Consider the following 27,229-nt stretch of genomic DNA (forward strand, 5'->3'; position numbering starts at 1 on the left):
TACCAAAATGCCCATTCACAGTCACAGGGATACAGAAAATCTGGGTTTAAAATATCCTTGAGGGAGGAAGAGTTTGTGATAACTTTTAAAAGTTCACCTGTAGTCTAAGGCTTTTAATAGCAGTAAGTTTGGTCTTGCGCAGAAAGGTGCACGCAATGGCAGTATGTGCTCACATGGTCTTTTTCACTTCCACAGAATTTCTTTGTTTTTTAATTTCATATTAGCCATTGAAATAATATAAAGACAATAAATGACATGGAACTTTTTTTGTTAGCCAAGATTTTAAAATACAGACTGTAGATAAGTCTCCATATGGACACACGTGTGCACATGTGCAGAGAGCTTGTCTGCACTACCGAATGTTGCCATGTTTGAACATGAGTCAGCTGACGCCAAGCTGATCACAATTCCGTGGTCAGCACAGAGCAGAGCCCACTGAGTTCAGCATCACGTCAGCTAATTCAGTTGGCGACAGCTTTGCTCAAACACAGCAAAATGGTTTGCACTGTACACAAGGCCAGAGGCCAGAGCGGGCCACTGCTCTCATACAGGTGCCAGTTAAGAAGCTAATGGGAGTGAGTTGGCACTGGGCTGGGTCAGATCCTCATCTGCTGTGTTTCAGCTCTGGTGGCGTCTTTACCACACTGGGTGGTCACCTGTCTATACATAACTCTTGCTGGGGACTATCTTCACTAATCTCCACCTTTGCATAGCACCCAAGAACTCCTTGCAGTGTCTTCCTAATTCTGTAGGAGCTCTGCAGACACAGCGGCTGGATTCAAATGTAGCCTTTGTTTACTCTCCCCCTGTCTGGCTGCCCGGAATGGCCACGCTTCACTTCTTGGAAAATTGTGTAATTTTAAAACAAATAAGCAAAACCAGACAGTTAATTATTCAGCCTGACTTGGGTCTGCTCTGTCCTTGGTGCTGAAAATACAGTCTTGAAATCTTGTGGTTTGGTTCCTACGTGGTGCTTGATTAACCTTTATCACAGTGACGGTAAGGAGAGATCCGGGCTGCAGCTTGTCTCTGGTATGCAGAAAGTCAGCGATTCTGACAAGGGGTTGTGCTTCATTGCTCTTGGGTTTGGTCTCTGCATACCAATTCCCTGCCTGGTGGCGCTTGCCCTGAGAAGTGTGTTTACACACTCACTCGGCTTCTCTTTGAGATAATTATTGTTTTTGGTGTCTAATTACTCCTTTACTTTACATAAAACCTAGTGATTTGAAAAGTCTCCTCACTCTGAAAGCGTTGAAATCAAATGGCAGAGTACAGAAGTGCTGACAACAAGGAAGTCAGTGAGGTTTTTTTAATTCTTAATTTAATAATTATCTAATTGCATAAATTAGATCTTAGTCGAATCATTTTGAGTTAATGAATATTGAAATACTATTTACAGACCCAGTTACCTAGGAAATGAGTCAGTTATGCTATCCTAGCTCATTTTTCTTGCTGTAACTTCTGTTGTGGTGAGGTGAGTCCAGGAGACCCTCTGAGCCATTTCCGAATCAGAGATGGTTAAGGGTTTAGTGGGCAGCTCCTCTGTAGGCAAGCACATGTAACTGTGCAGTGTGACTGTACGGTACCTGCACTATGTGTGCACTCTGCAGCGTGGTAAGGCTCAGTCAAATGGAGAACAGCTTTCTAGCTGGATACAGCAGAAATCCCCAAGTAGTCAATGTTTTAAAGTTAAATGTTTTTCCCCCTAACAAAATGGACATACAGGAAACCTATAGTGAGGGTAAAACCATGAGCTCTTCTCTGTCCCTCTCGAGATCATTCTCTCTGACTTCATTTTAATGATTTGGTTTATATTTTCATTCTCTTCTGAAGAAACCTTTTTGGTTACAGAAGAGACTTAGCAGCCCTGATTCAGCAAAACATTTCAGCAAGTGCTTAAAACCCATTGAAGTCAATGAGACTTAAGCATGTGCTTAAAATTAAGTATATGCTGTGAAGAACAGGGACCTATATTATTAACCAGTTTTATTGCATACTGAAAATATTTACTCAGTATGCAGAAGTGTTCCCAGTGTATCCCTGCATATAGATTTGGGGGGAGGGGAGGTAACATTTTCAAATGCACCTAAGACCCATTTTCAAAAGTGACTTAGGAGCCCAGTTAAGGACTAAGACTCCTAATGGCCAGATTTTTAAAGGTATTTATACACCTAAACATTCAGACAGGCACTTTTGAAATTCTCACTAGGTGCCTAACTCCCATGGGAGTCAGCCCCGCTGGGTGCCTGTCTGCATCTTCAGGCAATGAAATATCTTTTGAAAATCTGACCAAGTCACTTTTGCAAATGAGATTTTGGCTTCTAGGTCACTTAGGGGCTTTTGAAAATGTCACCCTCTCTAGCCTTTGCCCCAGGTTGGAGATGAAACATTTCAATCCTCTTTTTCTCCTTTGAAAATGCCACCCTTAATTGGGCACTGGCCATTAGCAGTTTGTAACACCCCCTCTTCACAGTAGGCTGAGATTTGTATGGTTTGTGTGATTGCTAGGGGTCCTTAGGAAAAAGCAACCCTGCTCCCCCAGAGACCCATAGTGCTCCTCTCTGAAGGCCAGGCAAGAGAGATGAAGGCCCACTCTGATGAGCAAAGGATTAGCAGCACACCAATGTACTTCGTAATTCTGCGTGACTGTCTCTCCCTCTCCTGGCTGTGAAAAGGGGACAAGGGGAGTGGAATCTGTTTCATCCAAACACTTTTTTATCAGTGCATAATTTCCACCTATCCTTGTGCTTAGTATAATTTTTAGAAGTTAAGTAGATGAAACCATCAGTACAGCATCTTGGCAGCCCTAAATGCTGTCTCGTTCCAAAGCTGCTCATTTTTCTGCTAAGATGCTTTATAAGTGAAAAGCATGATTACAAAGCAATCAGCACTTGGTGCATTTCATGGTCATGGACAGTGCTTGTTTAAACTTCTCATGCTTACCCATAAACAGGGTTCTTTCTTCCCACCGTATGGACCAGGATAGCTAGGAAGATGCACTCCAAGTTGAGCTAATGGAAGCATGTGCAATAACTTGGCTTGCTGAGGATTCATCATCTTTTGCCTCTTCATGTGGACTGAATTGCAGGGAGGGTTGTTTTTCAACCCTGTTTTCTGTCTCACTGCAACAGTTGCAAAAAGGATTCTGAAGCAGAGACAGCTGTTAAACTAGGACTTGGAGTCTGGCCAAAAATTACCTGCCTGTTTTTATTTTCATTCTGTATAATTTGTGTCAATGTGTAGGTGATGGAATAAGGCAATATGTTATAAGGTGATGAAGTGCCCTCTTTTTAAACCTCTCCTCCTAGCATTCCAGAAAACCATGCTAGAAGGAAAATACTTGAAAACTCTGGTCCCTTTTCACAGTACTCTGACTCTGATGGAGCAGACCCAGTGTTTCAGTGGTACTGCCCCCTGAACAAAATACTATTCAATGGGGCAAATCCACTGCTGTTGTAATAGGTCCTAGCTCCATTGAAATCAACCATGCGCTGAGGGTCTGCCATAGAGGGAACGAGTGTAGCAGAATCAGGCACACTGCCCGTGGGAGACAAGGTGGGTGAGGTAATAGCTTTTGTTGGATCAGCTTCTGTTGGTGAGCGAGCAGCTTTCAAGCTGCAGAGAGCCCTTCCTCGGATCTGGGAGAGGTACGTAGAGTGTCGCAGCTAAATACAGATAGTTTAGCATAAGTAGTTAGCCCCACAGTTGCCAACTTTCACGTGGAAAATAAGCACCCCAACTTTCACAATAAGCCAAAAATCCAACTACCGGTAATCCCATTTCAAAACAAGCCAATCCCTAAGAACTCCAATGCTCTGTGACTAGATCCCCCCAGTGTGCAGTCTGGAACTGGGGTGGGCCCGCTGTGCACCCCTGACTTTCTCATCCTGGCCCCTGCTTGCCGGGAGCCGATCAAAAAAAAAAGCAACAAGCTACAAGCCAACAACCAACTAGCTAAAAGCCAAAAACTAGCCAACAAGCAACTCACAAGCCAATTAAGCCAAAAACAAGCCCAATTTCTGTGGGTTTGTCATGTCTGGTTCTCAGGGACCATTCTGGCCCATTAACACCCCTATAGTTATAGGAGAAAAAGGGGCGCTCCTGGGGTACAAATTGTTGTAATAAGCCATAAATCCATAAGTGTTTTTATTAAGACCGTGATTTTTAGTGTCTAGCAAAGTTATGAATGCAAGTTCCCCAGCTCGTCTTCTGAATGCATGGTGCAGGTTTCCTTTGAAGATGAGGACTGATAGGTCAGATGCAGAGCGATTGCTTTGTGAAAAGTGAGAGTTAGGTTAGGTGCCATTTGAAAATCTCCCCCATTATGATTAGGTGCTCGCAAGCTGTAACAGTGAGAGTTTGAGGGTGTGTCCAACGCACCACCTGAGCTGAACTTCAGGAATAGGGGAAGATGTTTGTCATAATAGTGAAAATAGCCAGTCAGCTTTGTGGTTTTTCACTGCATCCCCAGGATCAATGGGGAAATATTTTATGTCTTTGTTGTCTCCATTGGAAATCAAGCAAGATATTGGTAAAACAAAAAGGCTGTCTTCTAAACTGACAGTTTTATTTCTGCAGCTGTTAAAAAACCCAAACAAAATAAAAAGGCCATTCTGCAGCGGCTATAAATATTAGACAGGATACTTTGAGGAGTTGTGTAAAATAGATTCCCACTTTCTCAGTTCAGGATGGAGTCTTGCTTTTTTGCCCAGAGAGTACTAAACTGGGGTGGATTGCTTTCCCCAGGTGGCTTTTGTTAAACAGAAAAATTACTATGGGATGTTTTTCTCCTCTTAAAGAGGAGCTCAGTTTTGAAAGCAGTGAAACTCGGTGCTGATGTAAAGAGCATCTGTTATAGCCAACAGCAATGTGAATTCTTCTCCGTATCACTTATCCAGTGGAATATGGCTATATCATCCTTCAAAAGAAAAACCTGTTCAAAAGTTACTTGTCAATCTGTTTGGAAAGGAATTGGCCTTGTGTTTGCATTACCATGCACAGCTGCCTGCTGTATTAATTAGTGAAATGGCAGGATATGGTGCATGAGGGCTCTAAGGTACTAGGGGTTGGGATAGCTGGTTTGCTGATAAATGTCTCCATAACCTTTAAAGAAAGAAGGAGTAATTGTCACATCTCATTCATACAAGGATGAAAGTTGAATTAGGATCCATGAAGAACAAGAACCCTGGAGGCGTGGCTCTGATCTAAAATATGCAGCACAGCAGCTCTTCAAGGTCATTTCAACAATCACTGTCTTAACAGCAGAACATGGATCCCTGGTTATAGCTCTCAACCTTTGCGTTTTGGATTGTTAGCAGTTCACATTGGGTCATTTTCCAACTCTCTTTTGGTTAGGCTATTTATTTTGCCATGACACAACCTCCGTCCTTTTCCCCCAAAATTGTAGTTATGTGACTTTGAGCTATTACCTATTGCATTTCTGGGAACTGGGTGGGCGGAAGCCCGCTCACTGCTAACAGATCCCCCCCCCCAGCCTAAGGGGAGGATCTACAGGACCTCAAAAACCCAACTGATTTTGGGGGACAACTAATAAAAGAACAGGGACAGGAGTGTGGTCAGAGGGTCATAAGAAGGGAGCCTGACGGGGACACCGAGCAGAGAACCCCGGAGCGCCCACTGCTCCTCGAAGGCATCAAGGGAGCCAGTGGACGCCGCCCAGAGGAACTCCACCCAGATACGTGAACGGACTAAGGACCGGAAACAAGCCCCACAGTCACAGGAGTCTCCATGGGCCAACCTCCTCTCCCTGGTTGCGTAGATGGCCATTTTAGCCAGGGCAAGGAGGAGGTTGACCAGGAGGTCCCGCGACTTTGTGGGGCCACGGATAGGAAGTGCATAGAGAAGGAGGTGAGGGGAAAAGTGCAGCCAGAAACATAACAGGATATTGGTGAGGAGCCGGTATAGGGGCTGCAACCTGGCGCACTCTAAACGTGCGCCAGGGTCTCCCTCACGCCGCAGAAGGGGCAGGTGTCTGGGGTGGGGTAAACCGCACCAAATACACGCCCGTGCTAACGGCCCCATGAAGGAGCTGCCAACTGATATCCCCAGCGGGCCTCGGGACCAGGGTGGAGTAGAGGCTGGCCCACCGGGGCTCCTCACCCTCGAGAGGTGGCAGGAGGTCCCGCCACTTTGTGTTGGGGCGGGACACGAGCGTGAGGAAGTAAAGGGTGTGGAGCACAAGCATGTAGAGATGTTTCCTTGACACGGTTTGAAAGCAGACCGGCTGCAGATCATGCAGCCAGCTTGCGGAGAAGGGGCGGGGTGGCCGGTCGGGTCCACGGGGCAGGGGCCCGATGAAAAGGTCCGGAGGGCCCGGGATGGAGCGTGGGTCGGGCGTGCCCTCACGGAGGACCCAGTCAAGGTAGGCCCAAGCAGCGGACGACCAAGTGGCCCTCACCTCCTGTAGTATGTGCCGGGGAGTGCGAGGTCTGGAGAGCCCCATACGCCGAGCGAGCGTCAGGGGATCCAGCCAGTCTCCCCGGTCGTAGTCCAGGAGGTCTCCGACCCTGGTGACTCCTGCTAAGACCAGCCTCTGGCGCACCGCGGGGGACTCCGCCACCTGCACGCCGAGCTGGGGGTTGTGTAGCAGGGGCTCTGCGAGGAGATCTGCCTCCTCAGTGGCTGCCAGGGACCTGGTCGCAGAGAACAGTTTCCAGGTCCGGAGGAGGTCCTGGTAGAAGACCGGCAGCCCAGAGAGGTCTCGCGGAAGACACCTCGGATCGAGATAAAGGAGCTGCCGGTCGTATCGGAGCCCTCGGAAGTGGCGCAGAAAGGCATGCACCAGTACTCTCCACGTCGGACTACCCGCACCATAAGGAAGCCGCTACAGGGCCTGGAGGCGGAAGACGTAGACCTGAGTGTGCAGGCAGGCAATTTCCTTACGTTTTTACAAACTTCAGGAACAAAATCACCTAATCACAAATCTGGAAAATAAATTCATAGTGTCTGAACAACTTTTCAAATATTCTTGCTGTAAAGGCCCTTCCGATATTATGGCAGGAGTTATGACTTCTTGATGCAGGATTCTGGAGCTGTTTTGGTTAGCAGGATGAAATACAAACACTAAAATAATACTTTGTTTCCCTGTAGAACTTTTCATCCCAAGATCTGAAAGAGCTTCACAAACATTAAAACCTTGCCCAATTAATCCTAAAGTAATTGATACTAAGTGTTTAAAAAAACATGCAGCACATCCCTTCAAAGCAAGTTCAGGCCTAGTGCCCCCAAATGTTTCAAATGAGCTGCCAAACGTCTCTCCACCAAGAACTTGTGAAGCTAATGGCCAGTGACAGGTATATTTTCAAAGCACTGCAAAGCTTTAAATATATATGGGAGTGGATGGAATCTGCAAGTGAGCTGCTTATTAGCAGGTAGCTCTTGATACGCTGCATGTTACAATTCTGATAACCTTTTTCAGCTACTTTCCCAATAGTCAGTTTTATCTTGTTGCTAAGGGGAAAAGCTAGTGACAACGTGGCCTAGAAAAGCCCAGATTTCCACATTCTCTTGAGCCTCCAGGGTTTGCGCAACTGGCAACTTCATTTTTGTGAATTTATTTTCTATTTTTGATGCTAATCAGGCAGCCAGCTAGCGGAAAGGAAAATATTTTCTCTGCTGACACCAGCGTGTCCAACATCTAAAATATCTTTTGTAAGAGTCCAGGTCTGGTGTTTCATTGCATGGCTTGGGATAGCTACCAGCTCTTACCAAAGGAACTGGAAGTCTTGATGGATATGGTTCAAATTTTATATTTTGTAGGTTGTCAGATCAGCATGAGACAACCAGGCTGTTTCATCTTAATTTCTAGACATCTATGACATTTCTAGCGATCATGCTGAGCGAGGGAGGGCATGTGTCTTTAGGTTATCTTCTGCTCCCTGAATCATTTGGCAATAAGGAGCATCCTCTTAACAGCCCCTAGTAGTGCCACTAAGCTAAGGTGCCATCAGGGCTTTTGTTGCAACCTTCTCTTTCCAAAGTCTATAGCTTGGCTGCCTTTTAAGATTGTTCTGAGTCTTAGCAGAGATGACAGGTTGGAAGCAGTCTTATTGAACCAACTTGGGAGATGATTTGATTGCGGAGGGTGGCCAAGAGAGCAAACAGAATTTCAGTGTTTTCGGCTTCAGTAAAAAGCAGCCACTTACCTTGCGAATGGAGGGTTCCCGTCTGGTGTTCTCAGCCTTTGTTCTGTAAGATGCATTGAATCATGGGACCCGTAGAATCAATTTCTCTCTGCTGAGAGGAATTTTGGGAGGGAAGACTGTGAGGATATCAGAACGGAGGCTGGGAATTGGTCTGTGGGGGTGGAGAAATTACCCAGTTTATCTGTATAAAGAGCATCTAACTGGTCACCTGCCTATCACTCTGATTACTTGGTTCGTACATTTGTAACTCTTCCCCTCACTCAGTGTTTGTCCTACACACTGTGCTTCTCAGCGCAGGGCCTGCATTTCCCCTGTCCCATTTGACGCCCCCCCACAATATAAATGATGAGAATCGCAGTGAACTAGTTCACACTGGATCTACTCTTTGGATTGCTTAATATCTTTGTAACTCACATAACTTCTTTGTCTGCCTTGATCTTGAAAGACTCGGGCATTTTTATGGATAATACCGTGTTGTTCAAAGACCAGCTTCTAACTGCTGCTAAACTAAGGCCTGGTCTACACTTTAAAAATTAGATTGCTCTGGCTACCTTGCTCAGGGCTATGAAAAATGTCACACCCTGAGTACTTTAGTTAGGTTGACTTAACCCACAGTATGGGTGTGGCTAGGTCAATGGAAGAATTCTTCTGTTGGCCTAGTTTCCACCTCTCAAAGAGGAGGATTAACTACCTGGCAGAAAAATCCCTTCCTTCTATGTAGGAAGGATCTACACAATGGCACTACAGCCCCATTGCTGTACTGCTGTAGAGGCTAGAGTAGACATGGCCTCAGCTATTTAAGAACCAACCGTTCCTCTTGTTTTGCCACTGACTGACTCATCTTTTCCATAGTGAAAATGAGGTGACTTGTCCCACCGAAGTGCTAAAAGGTTAACATGTCTGGTCGAAATATAGAACTGGGAGTGATGCTAGCCATATATTTCATGGAGGCGTGGTCCTGTGATGGAGGTTGGCAAGGTGTACTTGCCTTTCATCTGGCTAGAATACCATGGGGAAAAGAGACAGGAAAAATCTTGAGGGGTCTGAGCATCTTTGGGCCCTGATTCAGAAAATCACTTAAGCACATGATCGCAGTCTCTAAGTATCTATACTGGGGAAGAACTTTTCTGATTATGGGCAACTGTTTAATCTAGCAGAAGAGGGCGTAATGAAATCCATTGTGTGGAAGCTGAAGATGGACAAAGTCAGGCTAGAAATAAGGTGTAAACTTTTACATTGAAGGTAATTAACCATTGAAAAAAACTTACCTAGAGCTATAGTGGGTTCTCCATCACCTGAAGCCTTTACATCAGGACTGGCTGTCTTTCTAAAATAAGCAGCAAAGAGTCCTGTGGCACCTTATAGTCTAACAGACGTATTGGAGCATGAGCTTTCGTGAGTGAATACCCACTTCATCTCATGCTCATGCTCCAAAACGTCTGTTAGTCTGTAAGGTGCCACAGGACCCTCTGCTGCTTTTACAGATCCAGACTAACACGGGTCCCCCTCTGATACTTTCTAAAACAAATATGCTCTAGTTCAGACCTAAATTATAGGCTTCATGCAGAAATGAGTGGGTGAAGTTCTGTGGCCGTGTTTGTGAAGGAGATCAGATTAGATAATCGTAATGGTCTGTTCTGGTTTTAAAATCTATGAATCAGATGCTTCAGTGCTTTGCTGAATAGGATGAGCTTAAACTCATGTTTAAGTTTAAGCAGGGGCTTAAGTGATTGGTTGAACTGAGACATTGATCTGCCCAATGGGAAAGGGATACGTTATGGCTGAAGAATACATTCTGAAGATGAGCAAACAGGCTTTGCATGGCTGTGGCTAGCATTTAACGTCATCTTATGTGGCTGGCATTTAATGTTATTCACTGAACTGTCCAGTGGTTTTAGGAATAATTGTGGCTGACCTGGTGGCTGTAAGAACATAAAATATGCCAAAGGGGCTGCGTATTAGCGAGCAGGCAGATGTTAGCATTGTCTTTTTTTTAACCTCATCGGTGAACAAAAGTGGAGAATTTTGAACAGTTCATAGGTATCGTCTTTGCTGTTTAATATTTTTAGACTGACATTACATTTATTAAAAATGCAAATCTGTTTTCTCAGCAAATGATAGTTCATTTGGGGAAGTCCCAGCATGTAAAGCATATGTGCTCTTTTGAGATGTGTATTAGGGAGGAGAGATAAGGAGGCAGATAGGTCCTAACTCCTGCATCTCCAGTGCCAGAGGGAATAGAACCAGGAGCGTCGTACTTGTGTGGTAGTTTTGATAAGAAATACAGCTCACTAACCATTAAAGTGAAGCCATTAATTCCAGTTCACATAGGGTGTGATACGCATGTGGTAGGTATAGTCAAGCAGTTTGTAACTGCGTCACTTCCTAACAATAGACCAATGATAAGTCTTCTGAGCTTCTGTTATAACCTAGTAGCCATCTAACAGTTCTCTGTAGCAGTATCCAAGGTTACAGGAGTTCTTTACATACTTTCTTCTACATTCAAAGTGAAGTGAAACACTTGACAGGTTTCTCTCACTCCCATCCAACCCTTTGTTCCATACAGAAAATGTAAAGCCCATATGGTCCAATTCTCAGCTGGCGTCAGTTGACACCAAATAAGGTTCTGGCCCCTAGAATTACTATGCAGAGAACCATCATGCTGGCTATTTTATAGTGTCACCTCCAGTGAACCTATCAGAAAGGTATAGCAGTGGCATATTTCTGCACAATATGAGAAACCTGGAACTCTTGGGTTCTAATCCTGGCTCTGACACTGACTCCCCTGTGGCCTTGGATAGGTCTCTTATCCTCTGACTCAGTTTCCCCATTTGTGAAATGGAGAGTATCCTTATTTCTCTACCTCATGCACCACGGGGAGCAGGGGGATTATGGAGAATGTTGAACATTTGGAAGAGGACCAGTCCTGTGGAAACACCAGGGAGTACTTAACAAATACAAACTTTTTAAAGGAAAGTGAAGGTGAATGTGTGTGTGTGTAGCTCAGTATATGGTGGTGTCTAGTGGCCAGGCTGGCCAGCCCAGGACAGCCCATCCGGGGAACACAGCCCCTTTGTCAGACATGGCACATACTTTGAGCGCTGGAGGGGATGGTCTGGGTTTAGTTTTTAACCCTGTTCCCTTTCCATTCATGGTCTTTCCTCCCCTTGGTAACACACTTGCTTGCGTGGGCTCTCATGAGTCTTGGCATCTGGAGAGGCAGGCTGAGGAAGTACGTAGCGCCTAGTGAGCCAAGAGCGCTGGAGATGAATAGTGTCATATTTACTAAGCCCCCTCCTCTCGCTCCCTCCCCCGTGTGAATATTATCCCTATTTCACAGGTAAGGAAGCAGAGTCAGAGAGTATCATTTTTCTGAGGTCACACAAGGGGTCTGTGTAACAACCAGGATTAACACTTGTGACTTCCTGACCCCCAGCGCTGGGCTGGGACCACTAGACCAAGTCCCCCTAGGATGCCTGCTCATGTGACAACGCCCAGAAGCTGTTTGCTGTCCTGGAGAAAGGAGGAGCCTTTGCACCCCAGGGTGGGGAGTGGTTGCACTTCTCTCAAGGTGACTCTTCCCCACTCTCCTAGAGGAGGCCTGAATACTTTTAGAAGCTACCTCTTTTGGCAGCTGTATTATAAAGGGGACCTTCTCCCCATCCCTCCAGATGAATTCAATGGAGCGGTTTCTCTGTGAGTCATAAGGCAGCACACCTTTCCCTCGTGCTCTCCATGTTCCAGAGCAGCTCTTGCTAAGAGATGCACACTTGCAGTACCTGCACCGTTTCCCAGACCTCAATGCAGGAGCGAGTGGGGCAGTGTGGGACGCAAGAACTGATCCGCCAGTCATCTCCTTGCATGCGGTGCTGACACAAGTTGGTTTTGCTGGAAGAAAGTTTAATCCAAGCAGCATTTGGCATGTGTGTGGGAGCATGAGGTGTCTGACAGGTGTGCTGGGAGGGACAATACTGTGAATCTCTCCAGTGGCACAACGGCTTTGTCTGTGTGAGGCATTCAGCCCGTAGGGGTTACCTAGTGTGAGAACTGCAGAAGCTGAGGTGTCGCTGCTTAAACGTGGGCAAGTGGAACTATCTAAACTGTTGGTTCATGACACAACCTTCTAGTTCCCAGGCAATGGAGGGGAAGGATGAGGTGTGTATTGGTATGACACTGGTGCTCTTTGATAACGGACGCTGCCTAGTGCTTAGCAGCACAGCTCAACAGGTACAGTATGACTGCATGCGACTGGGAAAAGCTCAGCAAGTAATTGCACTGCCATCTCATTCTGCTCCTGCAATTGCTAGTCATGCTACAGCCTGATAGTTATCAGTCTCTGGCTACTCCATGAGAAAACAGCCTTGCAATAACAAAACTCAGAAGTATTTTGCATCTTCTTTTCTTTTCTCTCATTTTCCTCATTGAAATAATCTGCTCTGCAAGGTGTGAATGGGAGGGGATTGCTGCAGACCGCATCCAGTTTGTTTTGTTTTCTCCACCCACCACGAGTTCTTTTTTTCCCTCTCATAGTGTGGACGGAATGCGGAAAACTTCGACCGATTTTTCACTCGCCATCCACCCGTCTTAACTCCACCTGACCAGGAAGTCATCAGGAACATTGACCAATCAGAATTCGAAGGATTTTCCTTTGTTAACTCTGAATTTTTAAAACCTGAAGTCAAGAGCTAAGTAGCTGTGTAGATCTCATTCCTGCATCTTTATCACCCAGTCCCAACGGCTGTTGTGGTGACATTCTTCATTGCAAAAGTTGCTTTCATGGTTTTTCTTTTGTGACAATACTAGAGTGACCATGTTTCAAAGCCAGATGTGTCTTCACATAATTTGGGACCTCTCTGAATGGCAACTATTGTGTGAAAAGTACTGCAATTTAATTATATTTTAATCAAATTTTACTCCTAGCTAATGATATCGATACATTGACCGACAGATCATTAAATGGGTGTCTAACAGCTCTCCAATTACAGGCCATGACAATTGGGAGAAATCTAAGTATTTGCCTTGCTTTTCTGTTCTTTCACTTATCTAGCCCTTTAATGTAATCATGTGAAAATAGTTGCTGTCATTTCAGTCTGTTAGTGGCAAAGCAAGTGGTTTTCATTAAAATTTTACCTGGGAATTAAGTGTGGAACACTGAACTTTGCAAGCTTCTAATTGATCTTGAGGCCCCCCCTATACCCCCCCCAAAAAAAAAGGCAAATAGTTTGTCAAGAGATTGGACATGGGAGTTATTTTCTGACATGCAACCCCGAGTCCTTGTTTATTTAAAAACACTGCAAAATCTCTTGCCTTTTTTTTTTTAGTTTTTCATCAGACACAGCACTCCCTGATAGCAGTAATAAATAACTGGGGAAACCAGATCTATTGCTCACACAGATTTCTCTTGATTGTGCAGTTTCTTAATAGCTTTTTTTTTTATTAAAAGAAAGTGTATCATCCAGCTACAAAAGGAAAGTTTGAAAGAATCCTTGTAAATGCTTTCAAATCTATGGTCACCCTAGTAAACACCATACATGACATGGTTTTTACATTATTTCATATCAAACCTTTTTTTTCTTTGGGTTTTTTTCAAATGCCAAAATGATTAATTCAGTTTGTTACATGCGCTTTAAATGTGTCAAAAATGGTATTAGTGAAAATGAGCTGATATTTAAAGTCTAGCAGTATTGTGAAATCTGATGAAGCCTGTAAAGAATTTTGTTTTCACTAATATTCCTACCTTAAAGAATGTTGCTGGATATTTAAATAGTCTGAGTTTGTGTTCCTAGAATCCGAAAAAAGGAGGGGGAAAAAAAAAGCTTCAGGAAAGATGTTTCTCGTGAAACAATGACAATCGTATCACTTTCTTTTGTACCATTCTGCCAGGTGTTTGTGGGCTGTCACTTTGAATCAAGCTGCTTTGAGCTGTAATGTGCCAATCTTTTTCCAATACTGATTATAAAATAAAAAATAAGAAACAATATGTCAAAAAAACCCTGCATTTATTTGTGAATGATGGATTTCAACACAGTCATGCACTCTGAGGTGCCAGAAACCATGAGACTGAGTCTAGTCAGGATGGAGTGGCTTTGGGAATCAGAATGTTATATGCACGTCATCCCTGATTGCTGACCGTGTTTGAGTTCAACCTGGGTTACCCCGAAGTTTCCAGGGCTGCTGTAAGGTGACTGCAGGCAGTAGCCCACATCACAATACCATCTCCTCCGCTTTTGTACCACCCCCAGTGTCACTGCCCAGGGTGTGGCCATAGGTCTGAGCTGAATTACTCCTTTCACGTCTGTAGAGTGTGTCCTTCAAAACAGTGCATGAAGCTATCAACTGGCATCCTTTGGTAGCACCACCATCAATCTCTGCAGTTTGTATAGAACAATGCCCCTCCTCCTACACCTCATTAGAACAGCCATACTGGATCAGACCAATAGTCCATCTAGCCCAGTATCCTGTCTTCTGACAGTGGCCAATGCCAGGTGCCCCAGAGGCAGTGAACAGAACAGGGAATCATCAAATGATCCATTCCCTGTTGCCCATTCCCAGCTTCTGGCAAACAGAGGCTAGAGACACCATCCCTACCCATCCTGGCTAATAGCCACTAATGGACCTATCCTCCATGAACTTATCTCGTTCTTTTTTGAACCCTGTTATAGTCTTGGCCTTCACAACATCCTCTGGCAAAAAGTTCCACAGGATGACTATGCATTGTGTGAAGAAATACTTCCTGTGTTTGTTTTAAACCTGCTGCCTATTAATTTCGTTTGGTGACCCCCTAGTTCTTATGAGAAGGAGTAAGATCCAAGATCTAAACTGCTGATTGAAGAGGGGGGCTTTCTTGTTCTGAAATCCAGGTAAAATTTGTTCTGTCTCTAGTGAGAGCTCAAGAAACCCCATCATCCTTGACACCCTCTGGGTTAGCTCTTTAAAGGACTTTAACAGGAAGTAATGATTACAGGATGAGGCTTTGAAGCTTCCAGAAATTTGAAGCGAAACGCTCTCTATCAGACAGTGCATGGTGAGCCGGTGATTCATTACTGCATGTATGAACTCTCAAGGGAGCCCTTGTTCAAAGCAATTGGTAGGTTTTTAGCTAAAGAGAGATCACAGGCATCTGCTAATCTCATTCTCCCAAATGCATACAAAATTCCTTTGCTTCCTCTGGAATTCCGCTTCTGCTGCATTATAGGAGCATTTGAGCTCTGTAGGATTATTCTGAAGGTGCCAAATAAAGTACCAAATACAGCAGGGGCTATCTGCTAGCCCCCTTCCTCTGTTCCAGCCCACATCACAGGGGATGCTGCTCAGTGTGGAACTCTTCCAGGCTATAAGCAAGGAGCATGGACAGGTGCTGGAAATGACTGCTGAAGAAATTGTGCCTGCCCCTCTAATATTAAGGGAGATGCAGTTCTTTTAGGAGGCAGTTACCCATGTATAAACAGGCCTCTGTGCAAGACTCTGCATGTGGAATGCACAGTTCCAGCAGCAGCGGAGTACAGAAACAGCCTGGGCATTAGAAATTCACATTTGAATACACACAGGAGGCTAAACAGGCCCCTCCTTCACCAGAATTCAAAGTGAAGCTGGACAGATTTGCACCTGACAGCTCCCGCTTCACCCTTGAGATGTGCAGCATCTCCTACACACATTCAGAAATGCAAAAAACCTGCCACCCAGCACATCTCGCAGAGGTCGAAGCAGGATTTGGTCCCCCTTGCTCTGGCTAGCCAAGTTTTACGCATGCCAAGCAATGGGGTTCCCTGTCCTCCCTTAGCCAGGTGATTCCACAGCCTTCTGCATCCCACTGTCAGGAAGCTTTTCCCAAGACAGCCTCAATTTCCCTTTCCTAATTCATTCCAGTACCTCCCACTTGTACCCCCCTGTATCCCTTTCTCTGCTCCCTCCACAAACAAGTAACTTCCTTCCTCGGCAGAGCCTAACTAGCATGTGCGTGCACACACACATCTTTAGAGAGACATTCACAGTGAGAAGAAAGAAGTTATAATAGTTTTGCTCATCACTAAAGCAGAAACCACTTTGCTGCTCTCACCAGCTGGGGATTCTCTCTACGGATTTCTCTCCCAAGCCAGTGGAAAAGTGCAATGGGTGAAGGGGAAGCTGCTGTAAAATACCTAGCTGGTGAGATCCGTACAGGAGAGATGGCTCCAAAGGGATGGAGAGAGACAATTGTGCTCCAGCCTTATCACCAGTTCTCTGCTATCAAGCAACCAACGTTCCTGACCCCCTTGAATGGGCATTTGTGGTTGGTGTCGCTATGTCTTTCGCCTGCACATGCCGTTGTTTCTCTTTACAGATATCTCTCCATGCTGTGCTTTTAGCAAGCACCTTCCCTTGGCTGATAGAACGATAGCCTGGGAGGGCCCCTCTGCGGCTTCCCATATGGCCTTTTGGAACCTGTCAGTAAACTCGCTGCTCCCAGCCCTTCCCTCTGCACGTGGCGATCTAAGACAGCAGAGCAGGACCAGTCTGAGCAGTTACTAGAGTTGCCAATTGTGATTGGATGTATTCCTGGATTAATCTTTAATTCCTGGAGACGCCAGGACAACCCTGGAGGGTTGGCATCCCTAGCAGTTACCCCCATTGGATCCTTTCACCTTCCCAGTTTCACAGGCGAGGAGTGAGGGTCTGGCCTCTTGGGCCACCTGCCCCCTTGCTCATCAAGTGAATGTGGAGCCCGGCTCATCAGCACGAGAGGAACAGGGTCCTTCTGGCCATGCCCTGGGGTGGGGTGGGTAACACCCCGCTCGGCTCCTTGGTGCAACTGTGTTCACGTCTCCTCTTTGTCAGACTGACTCCCTGCATCTCAAACTGGCCGCTTCTTCTCCGCCTCCCCTCCACACCCCATTATCTGTGCCCTGCACCCCTCCCCCTCACCTTTTCTGGGCAGGGGCGGGAGTGAAGTAAGGGGGGAAGCAGTTACCCCCAGCCTCCCGCTTGTCTCAGCTGCCAGCTGACCAAAGGCAAATGTTAGTGAGCCAGACTTTGGGCTGGGGTGGGGGGCAGACACAGGTCGGTGAGACAGGGCATCTGGTCACTCCAAGGGTGGGGGAGGGATGGAGGCATCTGCTTGCTCTGAGTGGCAACCAAGCGCGCGGTCACTGTCTTCGCCAACCGAGCCCTGATTTCTTGCCTCCATCTCAGCTTCTCTCTCCAGCTTCCCTCACCCACAAGCCCCACTGGCCTCTCACTCCATGCCACATTCGCCCCTTGTCTCCCCTTCCTCCTCTTTGGGGCTTTTAACCTCATCCGTTCTCCCCCACACCTGTGAGTGCAGCAGCTGCCGTCCCCTTGAAACGGTCTAGGCCTCCCTGGGCAACCCAGCTGCAGGGAGCAGCGTGTTGTACAGAGCCTGGTCAGCTGGTAGGAACGCCCCATGGACAGGCTCGTCTCTTCCGGCCAGCCGTCTGCTGCATCCTTGGTGACATCCCGTGCTGAGCACTCCCTTGTCGCAGGCTGAGGTGACCAACAGAGCCTCCTCCTAAGCCAGCCGCATCACAGCCGCCGGCATTGTCGGCGATTAATATCCTAGGAGAAAACGGTGCCTTCCCAATACGGGACTGGGGGATGTGTCCGTGCCGACCTGAAGTAAAAGAGGCGGCTGAGTTCAGGCAGAGGGCCCACTGAGGGACAGGCATTTTCCACAAAACCCTGGCCCCCACGCACTCTGAACGGGGAGATTGCTCTGGGCTGACTCACTTGCAAGTGGCTGGGGAGTGTGATTGTGATGTGGTGCTCCTGTCCTAAGCAGCAGCAAGAGGCTTTCTCTGGAAACGCAGCAACCCGCGTGTCGGGGCCACTGCTCTCTGAGAAGGGATTGCGGGGGAGGGCTGGTGTCTGGTTCCCATGCTGGCCAGGGGCCTCCTTTAGACTTCATAGCCTCTGAGCCCAGCAGAACTGAAGCATGTTGCCAAGATGCAATATAAAGCCTTCCTGATACTTCATCAGTAAAGACAATCTGAAGGTGAATGGCCATGCCTGGTTTTCATTCAGGCCAGGTAGCTGTCGGAGCGTGAGGTATTCAATCACAAAGTGACATGGCTTCTCCAATGTGTGAATGAGGTTCTGCTTCCCTAGCCGTGGAATTGCGGCCCCTAAGGAGCACCGTGCAAAGCAATGGCTACCCCTTTGGCACTGGCTGACAGGATAATAAACCAGAGCTGCAAAAAAGGCGGTGTGTTAGAACGGAGAGCGTGGGCACCGCAGACATCTATTAAAACAGGGAGATCCTGTCTAAAACGGGACCTCAGAAGGCCAGTTCTCGGCTTTCAAAAATACAGAGTGACCAGCAGGATCCACGAGACGCACAGTTACCTGCAATGACACCTGCTTCCACCCAGAGTCCTCTGGGTGCTGCTAAACTAACTCTCTCAGCCTAGCACAGCAGTGAAGGGAGCCCATTGAATTTTGGGGGAAACAAAGGGTATGTCTCTCCAGCAGTGCCTCCCAAGCCCTAATATGCATCGCCAGGGCTCCTGCCACTTCAGACCTAGCTTGTATCCCAGACCCCACAGTCTTCACTGCGATGGGTCTATGCTGGACCCCGCTTCTGCTGTGCGGGCTTCTGCTCCTATGGGAGCTTGCAACCACATTGGCTGAGGTTTGCAGTAGCAGCCCAGTGTCTGTCTGAAGGGGAGGTAGTGCACACTGGGTAACACACACATCCCCGCATAAATTGATAAGGTGGCCTGGAACAGCTTGAAATCAGGGCCCTGAACTAAAGTTGGAACTTACTGGTAGGATCTAGCACTTACTGATCCTCTTTGCTTAGACACCATGTGATGAGCACCTTACGAACACCCGGGTGAGCTCTGTGAATGATTAAATGCCCCCATTCCCTTGATCACATACTTTTATACTGATGAAAAGTGCTACGTAACACCTAAATATTATCACTCTATTGCATGGAATAGCTGTGGTAGGTCACCGGCCTGCATCCTGTTTCAGTCATCACATAGAATTCTCGTAGGTTTCCTCAGCATTGGAACTATACTGTTATTTACACACTGCAACATCTGCCATCTTTAGTAACAATACAAGTTCCCCTCTGGATATTTCTTTACTGATGAGGTATTTCTGGTGCTTCTATTGTGTTTTTGCTGCTACTGGGTTCATACACCAGCCAAGCTTTCTTCATGCATTACAGCCAGCATGTATCTTAGTTTACACAGGCAAGATCCATGACACAAATTAGTATTAAGAACTGCATAGATCTTTTTGTTTAACAAATTGGGTCTTGCATGCTAATAGAATGTCGGCCTAACTGAGACGATAATTCTTTTTCCTTTGGTCTAATTGTACAGTCTATATTTCTGTGATGATCTGGATTTAGAAAAGGTAGCATCTATGTAATTTTATTTTTACACCAAGTTTTTGGACCCACTGTATATTTTATGTGTGACCCTGGAGAAAATCATATACTCATCTCAAATTAAACAGATAACACAATATGGAAATCAAGATGATACCGCAGCTCAGCTAAAAATGTCAGACTACTAACAGAAAAAGGGGGGAAATTATCTGCTACCACCAAACTTTTATGGCTGATGAGTTTTGTATGTATGCTGAAATCATAGTAAATTGTTTACTTCCAATATTGTGGCTTGTTGCTTTCTCCGGGACACTCTTACCGTAGATAGCAAATCAGTGTTTCCAGTGAAAGTTTTGCATGTTGAGAAACTGTTCTGTTAGTTTTCTTTTTTAAAGCTGCTGGATTGGTGGGTGAGGGGAGAATTTTCCAGCTGTGAATGCCATGTCCCTTCTGTACCGTACTGTGCTGTCATCATGCCACTACAACTTTTGTTGGGTATTTTGAAGTGTTAGATAAATGCTTTCTTGTTTTTGCACACTGTACCCAATTGCATTGATGTGTATAAAGGCTACTGCTGAGTATTTGAATGTAGTGTACCTAATCTAATGTGTAATTTTCTTTAAAAAAAAAAATTAAGAATATATGTATACATGCCATGTGCAAATCCTAAAGAACGGGCAGCATCGATCGCTCTGAACATGCATATGGTATTACAGACATTCACCTTGCTGGGATTTCTCTTGTATTTTTCTCTCCCTTTTGATTGTGTTTAATTTTGTGCTTTCCATTTGACAGAAAGACAAACGAGACACGTCCAACTTCGACAAAGAGTTCACCAGGCAGCCTGTGGAACTCACACCTACTGACAAACTCTTCATCATGAACCTGGATCAGACCGAGTTTGCTGGATTCTCCTATACTAATCCAGAATTTGTCATTAATGTTTAGACAAGATGCAAATGCCACCTCCTGTGCTTGCAGTCCAAACCTTCAGATCGCCATGTAAATATCAACACTAGTCTTCCGGGATTAACGGTGCATACATGTATACATACGCTCATTTGAAATGTGGAGATAACTTTATTTTAGGAGGCCTTTATATGTATGTATCACTTGCTAGCGTGGTTCCTACATCTGGAAATATTTAGTTTGTGAGGTAACAGCCAGAGGTAATACTTCTAGACACTACCAATAATGGTAACCAATAGAATTTTTAAACAGATCTGAATATTGTCTCTAAATACAAAATTGCTACAGTCTTTGTAATTTTTAAAATCAGATACTGAGATTCTGGTAAACTTTTAATTATTCAAAAATTGTTTCCTTGGAATGCTAAGCGTGGTTGTTGTTTTAAACTGTTGTACTGCAGCTTGCAATGACTGTGAAGTTGTCTTAGAAGCGCCTTTTGTTCAAGAATTGAAAGTTGAATTTGATCAGTGTGAAGAAGTCTGCGTATAGACACATTTATATTTTTAATGCATTGTATATACAGTCACACTGGCTCAGTGAAGCTGGCTTCCTCGTTAGCCTCCTGTAAACGTGTGCATTTCAATACAATAATCATTTTGTTCCTATTACTCAGGCCTCACACTACCAAATGAATTTCATTCTAGTTCTAGGAAATCAGAACACGTGTTTTTCCTAAGTAAAAGGTGGGATTTTTTTTAAACATCTGCAACAGTTTGCAGTTTTGATATACTATGACAACACTCTTATAAATCTTTCTCTTGTTTTTTTCACAGACACTGTTGAAAGTTAACAGCTCTGTAAAGGATATTAATATTCTACCAAAACACACACATTTGCAAGCTCGGTTTACAGTTTAGCAACTGAAAATATGCCCATTAGGAGAGGGCACTATTGAGGGCTATTTCTAAAGGTAACTTTTTTATAGTGTACACCCTTTGCTATTATCTAGATGCACAATGTAATTAATTTTCCACATGCCCCGGTTTACATAGTTTTACTCCAAATTTCTGTTTTCAAGGTTTTATTTAGTAACCCAGGACCAGATGTATCATTTTAGAAATTCTAAATTTTACAAAAATATTCCAGCTGATATTTTTAATAAATAATTTCAAGATGCATGTAGCAACATGCCATATGGAAGAGCAAAGCCAGTCAAGGTCAACTGCTAGTCCTTCAGCTGGCTAGCTATTCTTACTCTTTCTTTAGGCACAAATACAAGAATTAAGTGTGTACATTTGGAAACACTGATTGTTAGTCTTGTCTCATTGTATGCAAGTTGGTTTGGTTTCCAATAATTTTTTTGTTTTTAAACAGTACCAATTTGAATAAATGTGTATTTACATTAATGAATATAGTGAAAAATAGAGGCAGGAATCTTATGAGTTATATGGAATCCTATAGAGAAAATAGTGGTTTGTAGGTCTTTTATAAACCTCAAACTTTGCCTTTTGAATGTTTTTTTTAAAAGGATTTAAGGGAAAAAAGCTGCTAAATACAAGGAACAACTGTTTTTAGCTCATCCATGGGCCATGAAAAGTGTCCAAACAACCCTAGATTACTCTGTTCCATTCCTGAATTTAATGGAGGCCAGACATGCTGCTTCTTTGGAGCACGGTGTATTCTTGGTCTCCTTGAGCATGCAATGATCTGTATTTGAGGAGGCAAAATTAAAAAAAAAATAAATTAAAACTGCAAATTGTGCCAGATCAGTTAGGAGGTACATGGGGAACTTTGCATAATGCCACGACCAGGGAAGATTTGGTTTGAATTTATTATGAAAGTTCTCATAACTGCGGCATATATTGCAGAAGATGCCTTAGTTTCTTCTGCAGATCACAGCTGACTTGTGTTACTGTAACTGTCAAATATATTGCTACAAAGTTAGTATTACTTAAATGGTGAATGTTTTTTTTAATTTGTCTCTCTTGTATTTTAAAATTTTAATACCCTGCCACATCCTGTTTGATCGTGGAATATTGTGATTTACTTTATGGCAAGGAAGGTACCGTGGTAACTTTACCATATGCAATTTTTTTACCTGCAGTCTAGAGAAGAGGCTTTTGTTTTAGACATTTCGGGATGTTTGAGTGACAATTCTGCATGGAGTGAGATCTGCTTAAAAGCTAAAGAACACAGTCACCTTCTACCACAAGAACTTCCTACAGCTCCCATCCTACAAACAGTTGCACATGCGCTTAACTGTGCTCATGGGAGTAGTCTGGGTTGCGCACCCGGGTAAAGCTAAGCACATGTATCAGTAACTGCAAGACCAGCACCTAAGCTCCCAGTCCTTGACCCCCCTTAGGCAAGGCCTGATCCAGAGTCCAGTGAAGTCCATGCATAAAGCCTCATCCGCTTCGCGGTCTGCCGGACCAGGCCTTTGAGTTTGTTTATCCAGGCGCTGCCTGTCCTGCCACTGCCCAAAGATTTTTTTCAAGGTTTGTTTTCAGACTGTTTTATGGACACGTGTGAAATGGAAAAATCTGCCCAGCAGCTGACATGCAGATTTGTAAGGACGCTGCCATGGAAGGACAAAGTGACAAGCCTTGACATGGTTGACTCTGCTTGCTGCAGTTTGCTGACTGGAAAAAGAACCAGCACTTTGGGAGGATCTTAACCACTGAGAGACTTCAGACAAGCCCTGCCAGCACTCATGTGTGCTGCGGTCTGAATAACACTGTGTAAAAATGACAGCGGGACAGGTGGCCCCCTTGGAATGCACGTTGGCATGGCTCCGTCAGAGACCAAGAGTGCAGGCTGGAGGGAGGCATGGAAAGAGAAGAGTCTAGAAATATGATGGCAAGGATGCTCAAAGGGGTGTCCCGTGAGCCTGAGACTAAAAGAGGAGGACTCCACACTGGAAAGCAGGGAGATCCTGACAGGTCACTCAACCAGAGGAATAATTCTCCAGGGGAATTTACTATGGTGAAGGAAGATCCCCTTCCACCTCTGTAAGTGTCTACATGACTAACAGCAGCACACCTGGGCCACTGCCGCCTTTCTAGTGTAAATGTCAGAGGGTTAGATTTCATATGTAGAACAGTCTAGCAGAGGCAGGGCTGAATTAAGAGTCATAGTGATGATCAGAGCCTGATGCTGGTCTCTCACTGGATTTACACTGGTGATTTCATTGGTGCCACCCCTGATTTACCCCAGGGTAATTTACCTCCTGTGGCTCTCCAGGAGGCAGCCTGGTGATGTCAGGATGGGGTGCACTGCCCTCTTTAGAGAGAGTGCTGTGTAATCGCTGCTTCTGGACGGGGAGCAGGAAGTGCTCCGAGAGAGAAGTGTCTAAAGCTGGCAGCCAGGCTGAGCAGACTGTTGGGTGAGCTGCTCCTGTGTTCAAAGGCTGATGTCTTTCTGAACCCCAAGATTACTGTAAAGGAGGTGAGCCCTCACTCCTCTGCCTGTGCATGGAATCTGGACCTTTGAACATCACAGGCACGGGGCGTCCAGGGAACTCAGGTGGTTTCGCTATTTTCTGTTTGCCCCTTATGTTGGTCTATGGCCCATTGGTCAGCGTCTGTGTAAATCAGGCCCCTAAGAGGCATTACCCAGAACTGTCCCAAAATGGAGCCTTGAGCAGGTCATGCATTCAGCACTGTGTTTAGCTGGTGTCTCCCTGTGGTTGTTGGGTAGTTGTATGCAAAGTAGAACATATGCAGATTGAGCTCAGGTACAGCAGCTGTTGAGGCAGGGCTGCTTTGCTTTTTCAAGCTTCATTTCCCAACGTTCATATTTACATCAGAGCAAAGATTTCACCAGCCCTGATGCTATTTAGTTTGTTTTTAGAAAAACAGCGGAGAAGTAAAACCGCCTCTCTCTGCTTTTTAAAATCTGGCTCGTTTAAACTGCCGCTGCAGTGGGTTTGGTTCCAAGAGGCCAAGGTTCTGAGTCTCTCACTCGGGGAGAAATCGGGATGTTCAGGGTTTAATTCGCTTTGATTTGTAAGTGTAGAATCTAAACTGGACTCGAGAGCATTGCTCTAATTGGTGTCATGTTGGATTGATGCTGATAGTGGGCATGTCAGTGAGCGTGTTTCAAGCATGCCTGTGTTTTGCTGCAGGAGTTTCCAGTGTTGTGCGTATGCTGCTGATGTGCCGGGCAGTTAGCGCTAGCCATAAACATGCTGCTTCCCCCTCTGCTATTTGTGCCAATGTTTGTTTGGTTTTGTTTTAATGTGCCTGGCTTAGGCACAGGGACAATCTGTTTTAAAAAGACAAAAAAGGACCTGGCACCAAAATCCAGGTTAAGACCCTCCCATCCCACCAAACTTTTCCCTCTGGGCTTAGTCTGTCCCCATGAGATACAAGTGTATGGCCAGGACCCACCATGATCTCAAGTCAGGTGTAGGAGCGTTTTACATCAGGATTCTCATTTCCTCTCTCTGATCACCCCCGCCCCAGCACATGGCCTCACAACTAACGTACAGCCCTGGGGGCAGACTGAGATTCCCCAGCTCCCTGCCATATGCAAAGCTTCTCTGATAGGAGAATGGTCCAGAGGTTACCCCTGGTGCTCACTGGAGAGACCAGGGTTCAGGTCCATGCTCCACCACAGATTGCAACCAGGTGTGGATTTTTACAAAGTGATTTGTGTCACCAGACACCGGACATGATTCTCCCTTGCACATGCCTTTTGCATCATCATTTACACCTGTGCAATTTAGATGTGAATACTGCTGGCTCAGAAATGGTGCTTACCCACAGCACACAGGTGTAAACGTATACGTACAGCGCCATGCGGAGGAGAACTGAGCACTGTGTGAGGGACTTAATCTGCCACCTAAACCAAGTCCCTTCCACTTCCTTAGTTTCAGAGCTCAGCCTTGTCTGCACACAGAAATGCCACCAATCTAACCCAAATTGTTTTTTAAAGTTACACCAGGGTACTGGCTGTAAGTGTAGCTCATTTTGGTTTACGTTACTCTTGTTCCTAATCCATTTAAGTTTATTCGTTAGAAGCCACTCTTAGAGCATCCCCATAGCCTTTTGCACAGGTTTAACTAAATCGAATTTAAATTCCATCTTTAAACCAACGCAGCTTTGTGTGTCACCAGATTCGTAGCCAGGGATGAGATCTCAAAGGGGATGTGGGCCGTAAATATTCCCTGATGAGCATATTGAGCCCAGGAACTCCGGTGCAAATGGGATCAGTGTGACGATGGCTTTTAGCAGGATAGATACTGTGCAAATGACTGGGCTCATGTTGTTTTAGCTTCTAGAATTACCTCGAGCAAACAAATGCTGCAGCTTCTCTGCTTCTGCAGTAGCAGTTGTGCCCTTGAGCTTGTAATTGGTGGGAGAAACCCCAAGCAACATGCTCCATGCATGGAAATGTCCTCAGAATTCCAAGTCGGTTCTTTTTAGGATCGTGTTCCAAGTGGCAATTAAAACAACCAACCACAAAATTGAAAACTGCCTTTGTTAATCAGTTTGTGTTTGAATTTAATTTCACCTGCAAGTATCTGACAAGTTTTCTACACCATGTAATACCTGCTGTGTGTTTGTCAAAAGATTCTCCTAAATACCTACTTTTAGATGGACATATAATCTTTATTCTATTTGCTGCATGTATGAAACAAATAAATAAAATATCTAATTTTAAAGAAACCTGTGTGGCTTGGTTTCCTTTGCTTTTGGAGGACCCATTGGTTTTTTTGTTTTGTTTTGTTTTGTTTTGTTTTGTTTTGTTTTTTTCAGGAATCTATGGAAAATCAGCTGTTGTCACTGGGGGTATGCTAATTGGATAGTTGGATGAGGCCACTGTCCTGCTGAGATCTAACTCCTGTGTATCAGAGTTGAATCTTATTGCACAGATAACATTGAAATGAACTAGGTGACTTCTGTAAAGAACAAATATCCAGATTGCTGGGTTTCTAACAAATAGTCTCTTGCCTGGAAACCAGTGATCTCGCAGCCTGGAGGTAGGTTTAACCCCTTCCAAGTGCTATAGAAGAGCTTGCTGCTGTTTATTAATTGTGATGAAGGTCTCTAGCAGGTGGTTAATGTCAGATGTGGGGTCGAGGAGTTGTTCCAACCTGCTGCATTCTGAGAGTAGTTCTTCCTTTCAAGGAGCCCACGCAGCTGTGTTTGTGAGTTTGCAAGGGGCCAGGGCTGGTGAATTTCACGCTGGCCTGTCTTCTGTTTTTATGTTGCTTAGAGGATTATAAAAGCTGTTTTCAGATGCAGCTTCTCATCACTTGGCCACCTAATGTATGAAAGAGACTATTCCTTAACTGGAACGGTTACACAGCAAGTTAATGAGTTAATCCCCTGGCAGCTTCAGCTCCAGCACACTCCTTAGGTCTCCCAGTAAATTCTCTTTTGTAGCCTATGAACGTTTAGCCTGTTTTATGCTGGACTACTATGTATCGCCAAAGCCATGGCTTCCCAAGGTGCTATTGTTGTGGACAGCTAAAGGCCAATGTTCTTTGTATGACCACAGCACCAAGGATCCTCTTGAGGTAGGTGCTGGACAAACACCTTGTACAAATATACTAAACAAAGGGGTGAGGAGTAGAATTCAGGGGAATAGGAATGCCTGGGCTAGGTAATTCCCTTCTGTTAAAAGCAGATGTGTCCCCAGTTTGGAAGCCCGAGTGTTTGCTGTAAGGGTCTGTATAGACAAGGGTCTTTGATTGTAACTTGAGCTAATTCCTGGGTAAGCGGAGTTAATGAACAGCTCAAGACTCTAGGGATGTTCATTCATTCCTAGTCATGCGGCCCTGCACAGGGGTATCCGGAGGATAAAGGGACTA

At 45.1% G+C, this 27,229-nt stretch overlaps 1 protein-coding gene across 5 annotated transcripts in view; it reads left to right on the forward strand.

The window, feature by feature from the left end:
• Positions 1–26,043, forward strand: part of PRKCB (protein kinase C beta) — a 254,791-nt gene extending 228,748 nt beyond the window's left edge. For 2 of the 5 annotated variants that reach the window (XM_030577509.1, XM_030577511.1), the window contains one exon: positions 12,696–13,479. In XM_030577509.1, the coding sequence (XP_030433369.1) occupies positions 12,696–12,854 (159 nt within the window). In that variant the 3' untranslated portion in view covers positions 12,855–13,479. Of the gene's footprint in view, positions 1–12,695; positions 13,480–20,295 lie in introns of those variants that run through there. The other 3 variants (XR_004002305.1, XR_004002306.1, XM_030577510.1) reach the window with 3 other exon arrangements.
• Positions 26,044–27,229: the final 1,186 nt, after the last annotated feature.

This window comes from Gopherus evgoodei, chromosome 10 (assembly GCF_007399415.2).
Source record: "Gopherus evgoodei ecotype Sinaloan lineage chromosome 10, rGopEvg1_v1.p, whole genome shotgun sequence".
Taxonomy (NCBI): domain Eukaryota; kingdom Metazoa; phylum Chordata; order Testudines; family Testudinidae; genus Gopherus; species Gopherus evgoodei.